General features: G+C 35.3%; 1 protein-coding gene across 6 annotated transcripts in view; it reads left to right on the top strand.

Moving 5' to 3' along the window:
• Positions 1 to 15,628, top strand: part of AKAP7 (A-kinase anchoring protein 7) — a 141,981-nt gene that overhangs the window by 115,798 nt on the left and 10,555 nt on the right. The window contains exon 8 of one of the 6 annotated variants that reach the window (XM_081295278.1): positions 6,936 to 6,957. The exons of the other annotated variants lie outside the window; for them this stretch is intronic. Coding sequence (XP_081151404.1) covers positions 6,936 to 6,940 — 5 coding nt within the window. The 3' untranslated portion in view covers positions 6,941 to 6,957. Of the gene's footprint in view, positions 1 to 6,935; positions 6,958 to 15,628 lie in introns of those variants that run through there. 6 annotated transcript variants of the gene reach the window in all.

The following is a 15,628-nucleotide window of genomic DNA, read 5'->3' on the forward strand; positions in this document are numbered from 1 at the left end:
TTGAAGAAAAATAGATTCTAAATAACTTCTTCAGTCAGTTCTCCTGAAAGTAAAGCATTAAATTTATGAGGTCATCAGGCTTTGGGTTTTTAGAAAGTGTACCGTGTTTCTTTATATATTTTTATTATAATACACAGAAAAGATGGCCAAGGATGATTTTTGGTCTTGATTTTGTTTTACTGATTAACCATCTTATCTTAATCTCTCTTTAGTATTCATGTGCCCTATTTAATCTATTAATATTGCTTTTTTTTAATTTTATTTTTTATTGGTTGTTCACAACATTACAAAGCTCTTGACATATCATATTTCATACATTAGATTGAAGTGGGTTATGAACCCCCAATTTTACCCCAAATGCAGATTGCAGAATCACGTCAGTTACACATCCACAATTTTACATAATGCCCTATTAGTAATTGTTGTATTCTGCTACCTTTCCTATCCCCTACTATCCCCCCTCCCCTCCCCTCCCATCTTCTCTCTCTACCCCATCTACTGTAATTCATTTCTCTCCTTGTTTATTTTCCCATTCCCCTCACAACCTCTTATATGTCATTTTGTATAGCAATGAGGGTCTCCCTTCATTTCCATGCAATTTCCCTTTTCTCTCCCTTTCCCTCCCATCTCATGTCTCTGTTTAATGTTAATCTTTTCTTCCTGCTCTTCCTCCCTGCTCTGTTCATAGTTGCGCTCATTATATCAAAGAAGACATTTGGTATTTGTTTTTTAGGGATTGGCTAGCTTCACTAAGAATAATCTGCTCTAGTGCCATCCATTTCCCTGCAAATTCTATGATTTTGTCATTTTTTATTGCTGCATAGTACTCCATTGTGTATAGATGCCACATTTTTTTTATCCATTCATCTATTGAAGGGCATCTGGGTTGGTTCCACAGTCTAGCTATTGTGAATTGTGCTGCTATGAACATCGATGTGGCAGTATCCCTGTAGCATGCTCTTTTAAGGTCTTCAGGGAATAGTCCGAGAAGGGCAATAGCAGGGTCAAATGGTGGTTCCATTGCCAGCTTTCCCAGGAATCTCCAAACTGCTTTCCAAATTGGCTGCACCAATTTGCAGTCCCACCAGCAATGTACAAGTGTACCCTTTTCCCCACATCCTCACCAACACTTATTGTTGTTTGACTTCTTAATGGCTGCCAATCTTACTGGAGTGAGATGGTATCTTAGGGTGGTTTTGATTTGCATTTCTCTGACTGCTAGAGATGGTGAGCATTTTTTCATGTACTTGTTAATTGATTGTATATCCTCCTCTGAGAAGTGTCTGTTCAGGTCCTTGGCCCATTTGTTGATTGGGTTATTTGTTATCTTATTGTCTAATTTTTTGAGTTCTCTGTATACTCTGGATATTAGGGCTCTATCTGAAGTGTGAGGAGTAAGATTTGTTCCCAGGATGTAGGCTCCCTATTTACCTCTCTTATTGTTTCTCTTGCTGAGAAAAAACTTTTCAGTTTAAGGAAGTCCCATTTGTTGATTCTTGTTATTAACTCTTGTGCTATGGGTGTCCTATTAAGGAATTTGGAGCCCGACCCCACAATATATAGATCAGAGCCAACTTTTTCTTCTATCAGACGCAGAGTCTCTGATTTGATATCAAGCTCCTTGATCCATTTTGAGTTAACTTTTGAGCATGGTGAGAGAAAGGGATTCAGTTTCATTTTGTTGCATATGGATTTCCAGTTTTCTCAACACCATTTGTTGAAGATGCTATCCTTCCTCCATTGCATGCTTTTAGCCCCTTTATCAAATATAAGATAGTTGTAACTTTGTGGATTAGTCTCTGTGTACTCTATTCTATACCATTGGTCCACCCGCCTGTTTTGGTACCAGTACCATGCTGTTTTTGTCACTATTGCTCTGTAATATAGTTTGAAATCTGGTATCGCTATACCGCCTGATTCACACTTCCTGCTTAGAATTGCTTTTGCTATTCTGGGTCTTTTATTTTTCCATATGAATTTCATGATTGCTTTCTCTATTTCTACAAGAAATGCCATTGGGATTTTGATTGGCATTGCATTAAACCTATAGAGAACTTTTGGTAATATCGCCATTTTGATGATGTTAGTTCTGCCTATCCATGAACAGGGTATATTTTTCCATCTTCTAAGATCTTCTTCTACTTCTCTCTTTAGGGTTCTGTAGTTTTCATTGTACAAGTCTTTCACCTCTTTTGTTAGGTTGATTCCCAAGTATTTTATTTTTTTTTTTGAGGATATTGTGAATGGAGTGTTTTTCCTCATTTCCGTTTCAGAAGTTTTGTCGCTGATATACAGAAATGCCTTTGATTTATGTGTGTTGATTTTATATCCTGCCACTTTGCTGAATTCATTTATTAGTTCCAGTAGTTTCTTTGTAGACCCTTTTGGGTCTTCTAGGTATAGAATCATGTCATCTGCAAATAGTGATAATTTAAGTTCTTCTTTTCCTATTTTAATGCCTTTAATTTCTTTCGTCTGTCTAATTGCTCTGGCCAGTGTTTCAAGAACTATATTGAATAGAAGTGGTGATAGAGGGCATCCCTGTCTTGTTCCAGATTTTAGAGGGAATGCTTTTAACTTTTGTCCATTCAGAATGATGCTAGCCTGAGGCTTAGCATAGATAGCTTTTACAATGTCAAGGTAAGTTCCTATTATCCCTAGTTTTTCTAATGTTTTGAACATAAAGGGATGCTGTACTTTGTCGAATGCTTTCTCTGCATCAATCGAGATGATCATATGGTTCTTATCTTTAAGTCTATTGATGTGGTGAATAACATTTATTGATTTCTGTATATTGAACCATCCTTGCATCCCAGGGATGAATCCTACTTGATCATGGTGCACAATTTTTTTGATGTGTTTTTGTATTCGATTCGCCAGAATTTTATTGAGGATTTTTGCATCTAGGTTCATTAGAGATATTGGTCTGTAGTTTTCTTTCTTTGAGGTGTCTTTGTCTGGTTTCGGAATCAGGTTGATGTTGGCCTCATAGAATGAATTTGGAAGAGCTCCCTCTTTTTCTATTTCCTGAAATAACTTGAAAAGTATTGGTATTAATTCTTCTTTAAAGGTTTTGTAAAACTCTGCTGTATACCCATCCGGTCCTGGGCTTTTCTTGGTTGGTAGTCTTTTGATGGCTTCTTCAATTTCATCCATTGATATTGGTCTGTTCAAATTGTGTGTATCCTCCTGACTCAGTCTGGGCAAATCATATGACTTAAGAAATTTATCGATGTCTTCACTATCTTCTATTTTATTGGAATATAGGTTTTCAAAATAATTTCTAGTTGTCTTCTGTATTTCTGTAGCATCTGTTGTGATATTGCCTTTTTCATCCTGTATGTTAGTAATTTGAGTTCTCTCTCTTCTTCTCTTCGTTAGCATGGCTAAAGGTCTGTCGATCTTATTTATTTTTTCGAAGAACCAACTTTTAGTTTTGTTAATTTTTTCAATAGTTTCTTTTGTTTCAATTTCATTGATTTCCGCTCTGATTTTAATTATTTCTAGCCTTCTGCTACATTTGCTGTTGTTTTGTTCTTCCTTTTCTAGGGCTTTGAGATGAAGTGTGAGCTCATTTATTTGTTTTTTTCTTTTTTTGAGGAATGACCCCCAGGCGATGCATTTTCCTCTTAAAACTGCTTTCATTGTGTCCCATAGATTCCGATATGTTGTGTCTGTATTTTCATTTATCTCTAAGAATTTTTTTGATTTCCTCCTTTATGTCTTCTGTAACCCATTGATCATTCAGTAACATATTGTTCATTTTCCATGTGATGTAGGATTTTTCCTTCCTTCTTTTATCATTGATTTCCAGTTTCATTCCATTATGATCAGATAAAATGCATGGTATTATCTCCACCCCTTTATATTTACTGAGGGTTGCCCTATGGCATAATATATGGTCTATTTTTGAGAAGGATCCATGTGCTGCTGAGAAAAAAGTATATCCATTTGATGATGGTTGATATATTCTATATATGTCAGTTAAGTCTAGGTTATTGATTGTGATATTGAGTTCTATAGTTTCTTTATTCAACTTTTGTTTGGAGGATCTGTCCAATGGTGAGAGAGGTGTGTTGAAGTCACCCATAATTATTGTGTTGTGGTCTATTTGATTCTTGAACTTGAGGAGAACTTGTTTCATGAATGTTGCAACACCATTATTTGGTGCATAAATATTGATAATTTTATGTCTTGTTGGTGAATGGTTCCTTTTAACAGTATATAATGTCCTTCTTTATCCCTTTTGATTAACTTAGTCTTGAAGTCGATTTTATTCGATATGAGGATGGCCACCACTGCTTGCTTACGAGGACCGTGTGCATGGTATATTTTTTCCCATCCTTTCACCTTCAGCCTGTGTATGTCTTTTCCAATCAGATGTGTCTCCTGGAGGCAGCATATTGTTGAATTTGTTTTTTTAATCCAAGATACCAGCCTATGTCGCTTTATTGGAGAGTTTAAGCCATTAACATTCAGAGTTACTATTGATATATGGTTTGTACTTCCATCCATGTTTGATTATTTATCCTTTTTTTAAAAAAAATTTAGTTTGTTTCTCCATGATTATCTTTCCCCTCGCCCTCTGTCTTTACCGAGGCACTTCCACTGATGGTTTTGGTTATTGTTTTTCATTTCTTCCTCATGTAGTGTTTTGCTCAAAATGCTTTGCAATGCTGGTTTTCAGGCTGCAAATTCTTTTAACTTTTGTTTATCATGAAAGATTTTTATTTCGTTGTCATACCTGAAGCTTAATTTTGCTGGATACAGAATTGTTGGTTGGCATCCATTGTCTTTCAGTGTTTGAAATACATTGTTCCATGACCTTCTTGCTTTCAGTGTCTGTGATGAAAAATCCGTTGTTAACCTTATTGGTTTACCCCTGAATGTAATCTGTCTCCTTTCTCTTGTAGCTTTTAATATTTTCTCTTTGTTCTGTATATTGGATATCTTCATAACAATGTGTCTTGGCGTTGGTCTACTGTGATTTTGTGTGCTCAGTGTCCTGTATGCGTCTTCAATTTGTATATCTGATCTGTTTCCTTTTTTATTTCTGGAAAGTTTTCTGTAATTATTTCATTCAGCAGGTTTCTCATTCCCTTGGTTTGAATCTCTGTATCTTCTTCTATCCCGATGACTCGTAAGTTTGGTTTTTTTATGTTATCCCATAACTCTTGGATGTTTTTCTCGTGATTTTTTACCAGCCTTTCTGAGTTGGCTAGACTCTTTTCAAGATGATATATTTTGTCTTCATTATCTGATGTTCTGTCTTCTACTTGCTCCACTTTGTTAGTGATACTCTCAATTGAGTTTTTAATTTGGTTTATTGTTTCCTTCATTACTAGAATTATTGTTTGATTATTTTTTATAATCTCTATCTCCTGATAAAGATGCTTATCTTCTTCTTTTATCTGTTTATGTAATTCATTCTCAATGTGTTCTTTCGCTGCTTGAATTTGCTGTCTTGTATCCTCTTTAAGGTTCCATTCCATCTGTGTAAGGTGTTCCTTGAGTTCTTTATATGACCATTTTTCTGATGACTCTAGGTCCTCCTGAATATTTAGTCTGTCCTGCATTGTTTGTATTCCTTTTCTTCCTTGCTTTTTGAAGCTGCTCATGTTACTTCTTGTTCTGTTTGACTGCTGAATTACTGTTTACTCCTATAAATTTATTTGATGCTTGGGAGGAAAGGTATTAGAAGGGAAGGGAAGAAGTCACTGTAGTCGCAGGTTTCAATGAAGTTGTCTCCTCCGCCACAGTCTGATGACGTCAGTTCTGTGCCATGGTGGTATCTCTTGCAAATGGTGACAGTTCATTTCCCTTTGCCGGGTGACCAATGCAACGGGTGGGTCCTTACTGTCTCTCCCCAGCCCCGTTTCAAACCTGTGGCCACTACCTATGAAGGCTCGGTAGGCATTTACCTCCGTAGGATGAGAAGGGCTGACCAGTTGTTTCAGCCGGATGGATTAGTGCTGAGTCACAGCTGTTTGTCTGCGGGAAGCAGGCGAATGGGAGCTTGAATTCAGCCGATCCGGGCTCAGTGTGTGTTCTGAGAGGCCCAGACTGTTTGCCCCAGATCCACGTCAGCTCAGCATTGCCTAGTGATCCTGAGCAAACAGATTTAGGTTGTTTACGACTCCCTATGCCTGCACAGCTGAAGAGGTCAGAGACTTGATCTCTCCGTGCCCGCCGCCATGTTGGAATCCTTAATATTGCTTTTTAATGGCAAATGGACTTGCCCACTGCTTGATCAATATTCACAAGCAAATATCCTGACCAAATTTTTTTGTTACCTGGATTTTCATGTTTAGATTTTAACAAGTGGTTCTAGAAACCATCAAAAGCAAACTGTGGCAGTTTAATCTATTTTTTGTGTATGCTACTGAATAATTAGAAAAATTTGTAATGCAAAACACCCTGTCTACATGTGTCCAGACAGGAGTTGTTTTAGAATTTAGACAGCTGAGTTGAAGAGAGGTAATTTTGAATAACTTTTTAAAAGATTATTTAAGGGATAGGGATGTGGCTCAGTAGTAGAGTGTGCCTAGCACACATGAGTTCCTGGGTTTAATTCCCAGCAACACACACACACACACACACACACACACACACACACACACACAATGTTATTTAAAAATTGTTTAAATATTTTTTTCATCCTGTGAATTTAAAAATATTTATGATATTCTTGTCACCTTGTAATTATGCTTATATTTTAGTCCCTCTCCCTAAGCTTAAACCATTTTGTTCCATTGTCCCAGTGTGAAACATCTATAAAGACTTAGTAGTATATAATACAATATATAATGCAATTATAAGAATATAGTTAGATTATAAAATAATAATATAGTACAAATTAATTGATATTAGTATTAATTAATATAATAAATAAGCTCTAGATTATTATTCTCATAGCTGTGTCCTCTTTTCCCCAGGTTGAGATTACTGTAGAGTATCTGAAGTATTCTGGGGTGGGTGTCCTGGATGAACTGAGATTCCTGATTCTAGTGACAGGACTACTGATTCCCATCACTACTGTTGTGCAATCAGGCAATTTATGCAACCTCTTGCATCTCACTGTTCTGACTTGTAATAAATAACACTTATTTTACCTATGAGGTTTCTGTGAGAACCAAGTGAGATAATGTTTGGAAAAGCCCTCTGACAGGTGTGAAGTGTCATCTACACAAATGGAAGGAATCAATCCTGTTATTGGTGTTGGTGACTGGGCATCCAGGGAATTTTCTCAGCCCATGGTTCTGCTTGACCTGAGTGTGGTCTTATTGCTTAAAAAGAGGGAAAATGGCATCCACAATTTATGATTTACTTTACTTGATTAGATGGGTGGCAGCATTTATTCTGCTGACCTGTCTTCGTGAGCAATGCCTTCAGAATGGAAAGTAACCTTTATTTCTGCTTGAATCAACTCCTAGTGTAGAGTTTTAGCTGAGAAAGAAAAATGTTTATTACATGAGCAGGTGTGTTGGCCAAATAAGTGAAAATCATGCCAGCTACTCATGCTTTTAAGTTTTGTGTAAAACTCTCTTAAAACAGATTGTAACAATTACATGTATGCAGCGGTTTTAAGACTCTAAGCAGTGCTTCATTTTCCAGTCTACTTGTTTTTCTGCCAGTCAAGAGTGTGATTATTTGAAAATTTATGCTTGTGACATATTTAAAGCTCTATTTCTTCTTTGTCATATGTATATATTTTCACTGATAGCTGTGCCTCTGTTGATACTCCTGTGACCTGGACTTATGTTCAGAATGTCTGCCTCTTTTATCACCACTTAGAATCATTTCTTTAAATTGATTTTGTACAAAATGACTCCCAGAGGCCTTGAGCAATTGTCAGGGATCTTGAGAAGTCCCCACATTCCAATCTGAACAAAAATAGGAACTAAAATCCAGGGACGAAACCACCGTGGTTTCTATATAATAGAGAGCAATTTATGGTACACAACAGCAGGTGGGAGCCTGCAAACAATGCCAGGCAAAACAAGTAAGCAAAACAAGCTGCAGTGAGCACAGTGTCCCTCTGAGAGAGATTTCAGCAACAGAGTGACAGTGATTGTTTGTCAATCAGGGTACTGGGTGCCAATTTAGTTTGTACTGAGTACATTGGAGCAGACAGTATGCCTGATACACTGGAGGGGCAGAAGTAAAACAATAATTGGGTCACTTTCATGCTCAGAAGCCACCCCCCTCTATTTTATGGAAATATTTGATATTGAGCACAAGAGAAAAATATGATTCAGAAGGAAAGCAACCGAAAATCCGAGGCCTGCCTCTGTGAGATATTATAGCTGTTAGAGTTGAAAATGGTCTTAGAACCGAGGAAGCTAAGAAGTCATCCTAATAGCCAGCCACCTGCTAATTGCAGAGTGACAAGGCATGAGTTCATTTAGTGTTGTTGACCCCAGTAAAGACTAAATTTGTCCCTAATCACTGGGAAGAAATGATTCTTATTAGTATTTTTTAAAACTGAGGTACAATTTACATACACTAAAATTCTTGTGTTTAGTTCTGTGAGTTTTAATCAACACACCGAATCTGTAACCACCACCACAAATAAGATAAACAGTTCCATCACCTTCTAAAATTCTCTCATGCCATCAACCCCTGGGAACCATTGATCTGTTTGCAGTCAATTTTGCCTTTTCTGAAATGTCATATATAAAATCATATGGTTTATAGCCTTTGAATCTGTCTTCTTTCACATGGCATGTTATGTTTTAGATTCATCTGGGCCATTGTATGTATCAGTATTTCCTTACCTTGTAGCAGTGTTTCGTTACCATTGCATAGATTCACCATACCTTTTTCTTTTTTTTTTTAACATTGTTTTTAGTTGTAAATGGACACAATACTTTTATTTTGTTTATTTATTTTTATGTGGTGCTGAGGATGGAACCCAGTGACTCACATGTGCAAAGCCTCTGCTATACCACTGAGCCACAACCCCAGCCCTGCACCACAGTTTCTAGATTAATTCACCAGTTGAAGGGCATTTGAATGGTTTCTAATTGGGGATATTTATGGATAAAGCTATACAGACATTCATCCTAGGCAATTTTCTAAGTATATAATTTCATTTCACCTATTTTCAAATCTAGCTAGAAATGAGATTGCTGGGTTGTATGGCAAGAATATGGTAAACATTTATAAGAAATATCCAAATTGTTTTTTTTTTTTTTTTTTTTTTTTTTTTTTTTTTTTTTTTTGCAATAGCTATACCATTTTTGCATCACCATCAGCAACAGAAGTGTCGGCTATCCAGGTACCTTTTGTAAAGTAATTCTTCAATTCTTTTGGCCATTTTTTAAAAATATTGTTTTTAGTTGTTGATAGACTTTTATTTTATTTATTTATTTATATGTGGTGCTGAGAATTGAACCCAGTGCCTCACACGTGCTAGGCAAGTGCTCTACCACTGAGCTATAATCCTAGCCCATCTTTTGGCCATTTTTATATATATATATTTTTTATTCAGTTGTAAGAATTCTTATCATTTTCTGGTTTGAAATTCTTTAATGGACATGTTTTGCAAATATTTTCTCCCAGTCTGTGGTTTGCCTTCTATTTTCTTAACAGTATCTTGTGGATACCAAAAGTTTTATACTTTAATGAAGTCCAATAATTTTTTTTAATAGTTTGGGCTATTGATGTTCTATTTAAGAAATTAAGGTCACTGAGAAGTTCTTGGATATTTTATTCTAAACACTTTATACTTTCAGACCTTATATTCAGTCTATGCTCCATTTTGAGTTGATTTTTATATGTATATAGTGTGTGATATGGATTGAGTTTTTTTTTTTCATATGGATGTCTAATTTAGTACCATTTCTTGAGAAGATTGCTCTTTCTCTTTTGAATTGTCTCAGGACCTTTGTTGAAAATCAGTTGGCCATATATGTTTGAGTCTATTTTTTGAATTTTGTTTTGTTTCATTGATCTTTGTCTGTTTTTATAACAATACCAAGCTGACCCCATTCCTATAGCTTCAAAGTAACTCTTGAAATCCAGTAACATATCTTCTAGCTTTTTTCTTTTAAAAAATGTTTTGACTGGTCTAGTATTTTACATTTTCATGTAAGTTTTAAAATAAATTTAAGAATTTCTGCAGAAAAACATTGTTGAGTTTTTTATTGATACTGAGATCTTAATAAAATCCAGTCTTTTGATCCATGAATAAAGTTTCTCTCTTCATTTGTTTAATCATAATTTCTCTCAGAAAGTTTTATAGTTGTCTTGCAAACATTTTATTGTTTACCCCATATAATATTTTATGCTATTAAAGGTAAAATTTTCAGCAGGGAGTGAGGGGAATGGTGGGGCTGTGGGGATGGAAGGACCATAGAATAAGACAGACATTATTACCCTTATATACACATGTATGATTACACTACTGGTGTGACTCTACACCATGTACAGCCAGAGTATTGAGAAGTTGCACTCCATTTGTGCACAATGTGTCAAAAAGTGCATTCTACTGTCATGTATAACCAATTAGAACAAATTTTAAAAAAAGAAGGGAGACCAGTAGAATAGAAGAAGGGGGTAGGGGGGAGGGATGGGAAAGAAGAGGTACTCGTGAATAAAAGAAAAAAACAAAGGTAATATTTTTAAAATTTTTAAGTTTTCAGTTGTTTGTGGCTAGTACAATTGATTTTTTAAATATAGAAATCGTATCTTGTGATCTTTTAAATACATTTTAGTAGAATCTTTAGGATTTCTAGGTAGATGATGATCTCTTCTGTGAATAAAAACAATTTTTCTTCTTTTTCAATCAGGAGGGTTTTAATTCTTTTTCTTGCCTAATTTCATTGGCTAATGCTTATAGCACAATATTATGTAGTAGTCGTGACGTCAGATATCTTTCTCTTCTTCCTGATTTTAGGCAAAAATCTTTGTGTTACTATATGCTTTATTTTAATATATTTTTATAAACCCTATTTAGACAGTTATTTTTTCCTTTTAAAGAAATAAGAATGAGACAAGGTCTTTTATTTTTGCCTATACATGTGTATTCTTAGTTATCTTCTTGTTTTTGAGTAGATGTAAATTTCCATCTGGTAAAATTTTCTTTCTGCCTGAAATTTCTTACTTAACATTTCTTCTATTTCTGGTCAGCTATAAATGGACCTTTGATATCTGGAAAAGTCTTTTTTTAAATTTTCTCTCTCTCTCTCTCTCTCTCTCTCTCTCTCTCTCTCTCTTTTTTTTTTTTTTTTGTTACCAGGGATTGAACCCAGGAGTGCTTAACCACTGAACCACATCTCCAGACCTTTTTAATATCTTTTTTTAGAGACAGAGCCTCACTGAGTTGCTTAGGGACTTACTAAGTTGCTGAGGCTGGTTTTGAACTCATAATCTTCCTGCCTAAGCCTCTGGAATCACTGGGATTTTAGGCCTGTGCCACCCTGCCCAGCTCATTCTCATTCTTAAAAATATATATTTTAGTTGTCAATGGACCTTTATTTTATTTATTTATATGCGGTGCTGAAAATTGAGCTTAGTGCCTCACACAGGCTAGGCAAGTGCTCTACCGCTGAGCCACAACACCTCATTCCCATTTTTGAAAGATAAAATTTCTGGGTCAAGAGTTCTATATTGCATTTTCTTTTTTTTTACTTAAAACATTAAAATGTTGTGGTATTGTTTTTGTTTTGCATTGTTCCTGATGGGCATGTCTGTGGTCATTTTTCTCTTTGTTCCTCTGTGTGTAGAATACATACGCAGAATACAACCATTTTCTTTTGGCTGCCTTTTTTCTTTGGTTTGATTTTATTCACATTTCTTGTACCTGTGATTCTTCAAGCTTCTTGATTCAAGGGTTTATAGTTTCTAATTAAAGCATTTTTAGTGGTTGTTCCTTCGTATTTTTTTCCTGCATCCCCCTCCTCTTTCTTTAACATTTTTCTCAAATTATATTGGCTCCATGGCTCAGTATTCCTGTTTCTTAATTCTCTCTGTTATTTGTCCCTACTTTCCTATTGTATTTATCATGTTTTAGGCCCACATTATTTGTATTTTTTGTTTTTTCAACAACCTACTTCAATTTTGCCCCTCTGGTACCTTTTTTAAAAATTTTAAATTTATTTGGTTATTCTAATTTGTTGTTCATGATGGTAGAATGCATTTCAATTCATGATACACATATAGAGCACAATTTTTCATGTATCTGTTCACAAAGTAGAGTCCCACCATTCATGTCTTCATACATGTTCTTAGGATAATGATATCCATCTTATTCCACCATCTTTGTATCCCCATTCCCCTTACCTTCCCCTCCCTCCCCTTTACCCTATCTAAAGTTCCTCCATTCCTTCCATGTGCTCCACCCCAATCCCCATTACGGATCAGCATCCACATATCAGAGAAAACATTCAGCCTTTGGTTTTTTGGAATTGACTTAATTCACTTAGCATAATATTCTCCAGCTTCATCCATTTACCTGAAAATGCCATGATTTTATTTTCTTTTAATGCTGAGTAATATCCCATTGTGTATATATACCACAGTTTCTTATATCTATTCATCTACTGAAGGGCACCTAGGTTGGTTCCACAATTGAGCTGTTGTGAACTATGCTGGCTATAAACATTGATGTGGCTGTGTCACTGCAGTATGCTGTTTTAAGTCCTTTTGGTGTAAACCGAGGAGTGGGATAGCGGGGTCAAATGGTGGCTCTATTCCAAGTTCTGAGGAATCTCCATACTGCTTTCCAGATTGGTTGCACCAATATACAGTCCAACCAACAATGTGTAAGTGTGCCTTTTCCCCCACATCCTCAACAACACTTATTGTTGTTTGTATTCTTAATAACTGCCATTCTGGCTGAAGTGATATGAAATTTTTGAGTAGTTTTGATTTGCATTTCTCTAATTGCTAGAGATGTTGAACATTTTTTCATATATTTGTTGATTGATTGTATATCATCTTCTGATGATATACAGTTCAGTTCCTTGGCCCATTTACTGATTGGTGTGTGTGTGTGTGTGTGTGTGTGTGTGTGTGTGTGTGTGTGAAGTTTTTTGGGTTCTTTACATATCCTGGAAATGAGGCTCCATTGGATGCTCATGTGGTAAAAATTTGCTCCCATTCTGTAGGCTCTCTTTTTACCTCACTGATCATTTCTTTTGCTGAAAAGAAGCTTTTCAGTTTGAATCCATCCCATTTATTGATTCTTGATTTTATTTCTTGCACTATAGGAGTTTTACTAAGGAAGTTGTGGCCTAATCTGACATGATGAAGATTTGGGCCTACTTTTTCTTCTATTAGGTGCAGGGTCTCTGATTTAATTCCTAGGTCCTTGATCCACTTTGAGTTGAGTTTTGTGCATGGTGAGAGATAGGAGCTTAATTTCATTTTGCTGCATCTAGATTTCCAGTTTTCCCAGCACCATTTGTTAAAGAGGCTATCTTTTCTCCAATATATGTTTTTGGTGCCTTCGTCTAGTATGAGATAACTATATTTACGTGGGTTTGTCTCTGTGTCTTCTATTCTGTACCACTGATCTACAAATCTATTTTGATGCCAATATCATGCTGTTTTTGTTACTGTTGCTCTGTAGTTTACTTTAAGGTCTGGTATTGTGATGCCTCCTGCTTCACTCTTCTTGCTAAGAATTGTTTTTGCTACTCTGGGTCTCTTATTTATCCAGATGAATTTTATGATTGCATTTTCTATTTCTATGAGGAATGTTATTGAGATTTTGATTGGGATTGCATTGAATCTGTATAGTTCTTTTGGTAGTATGGTCATTTTGACAGTATTGATTTTGCCTATTCAAGAGCATGGGATATCTTCCATCTTCTAAGGTCTTCTTCAGTTTCTTTCTTTAGCGTTCTGTAGTTTTCATTGTATAGGTCTTTCACATCTTTTGTTAAGTTGATTCCTAAGTTTTTTTTTTTTGTTGTTGTTGTTGTTGTTTGTTTGTTTGTTTTTGAAGCTATTGTGAAGGGGGTAATTTTCCTAATGTCTATTACAGAGGATTCATCACTGATGTATAGAAATTCATTTGATTTATGAATATTGATTTTATATCCTGCTACTTTGCTGAATTCATTTATTAATTCTAGAAGTTTTCTGGTGGTGATTTTTGGGTCTTCTAGGTATAGAAACATATCGTCAGCAAATAGTGCTAATTTAAGTTCTTCTTTTCCTCTACATATTCCTTTGATTTCTTTCGTCTATCTAATTGCTCTGGCCATTGTTTCAAGAACTATGTTGAATAGAAGTGGTGAAAGAGGGCATCCCTGTCTTGTTCCAGTTTTTAGAGGGAATGCCTTTAATTTTTCTCCATTTAGAATGATGTTGGCCTGAGGCTTAGCATGGATAGCCTTTATGATGTTGAGATATGTTCCTGTTATTCCTAGTTTTTCTAGTGTTTTGAACATAAAGGGGTGCTGTATTTTGTCAAATGCTTTTTCTGTGTCTAATGAGATGTTCATATGATTCTTATCTTTAAGTCTGTTGATGTGATGAATTACGCTTATTGATTTCCGTGTGTCGAACTAACCTTGCATCCCTGGGATGAACCCCACTTGATCATGGTGCATTATCTTTTTAATATGTTTTTGCATTAAATTTACTAGAATTTTATTGAGAACTTTTACATCTATGTTCATTAGAGAAATTGGTCTGAAGTTTTCTTTCTTTCACATGTCTTTGTCTGGTTTTGGAATCAGGGTGATATTGGTCTCATCGAATGAGTTTGGAAGTGTCCCCTCTTTTTCTATTTTATGAAATAATTTGAGAAGTCCTGGTATTAGTTCTTCTTTGAAGGTCTTGTAGAACTCAGCTGTGTATATATCTGGTCCTGGGCTTTTCTTGGTTGGTAGGCTTCTGATGGCATCTTCTATTTCATTGATTGAAATTGATCTGTTTAACTTGTATATATCATCCTGATTGAGTTTGGGCAAATCATCTGACTCTAGAAATTTGTTGATGCCTTTGATATTTTCTATTTTATTGGAGTACAAATTTTCAAAATAAATTCTAATTATCTTCTGTATTTCTGTAGTGTCTGTCATCATGGATGTTAGTAATTTGAGTTTTCTCTGTCCTTGTCTTTGTTAGCATGACTAAGGGTTTATCAATTTTATTTATTTTTTCAAAGAACCAACTTCTTGTATTGTCAACTTTTTTCAATTGTTTATTATGTTTCAATTTCATTGGTTTCAGCTCTAATTTTAATGATTTCCTATCTTCTGCTTTTGGGTGTTGGTTTGTTCTTCTTTTTCTAGAACTTTGAGATGTAATTTTAAGTCATTTATTTGTTGACTTTTTCTTCTTTTAAGGAATGAATTCCATGCAATGAACTTTCCCCTTAGTACTGCCTTCATGTCCCAGAGATTTTGATATGTTATATCAGTGTTCTCATTTACTTCAAAGAATTTTTTAATCTTCTCCTTGATGTCTTCTCCAACCCATTGTTCATTAAATAACATATTATTTAGTCTCCAAGTGTTGGGGTAGCTTTTATTTTTTATTTTTCATTGATTTCTAATTTTATTCCATTATGATCTGATAGAATGCAGGGTATTATCTCTACTTTTTTTGTATTTGCCAGGAGTTCCTTTGTGTCATAATATATGGTCTATTTTAGAGAGGATCCATGTGC

The sequence above is a fragment of the Spermophilus citellus genome (assembly GCF_964194105.1).
Source record: "Spermophilus citellus genome assembly, chromosome: 5".
Taxonomy (NCBI): Eukaryota; Metazoa; Chordata; class Mammalia; order Rodentia; family Sciuridae; genus Spermophilus; species Spermophilus citellus.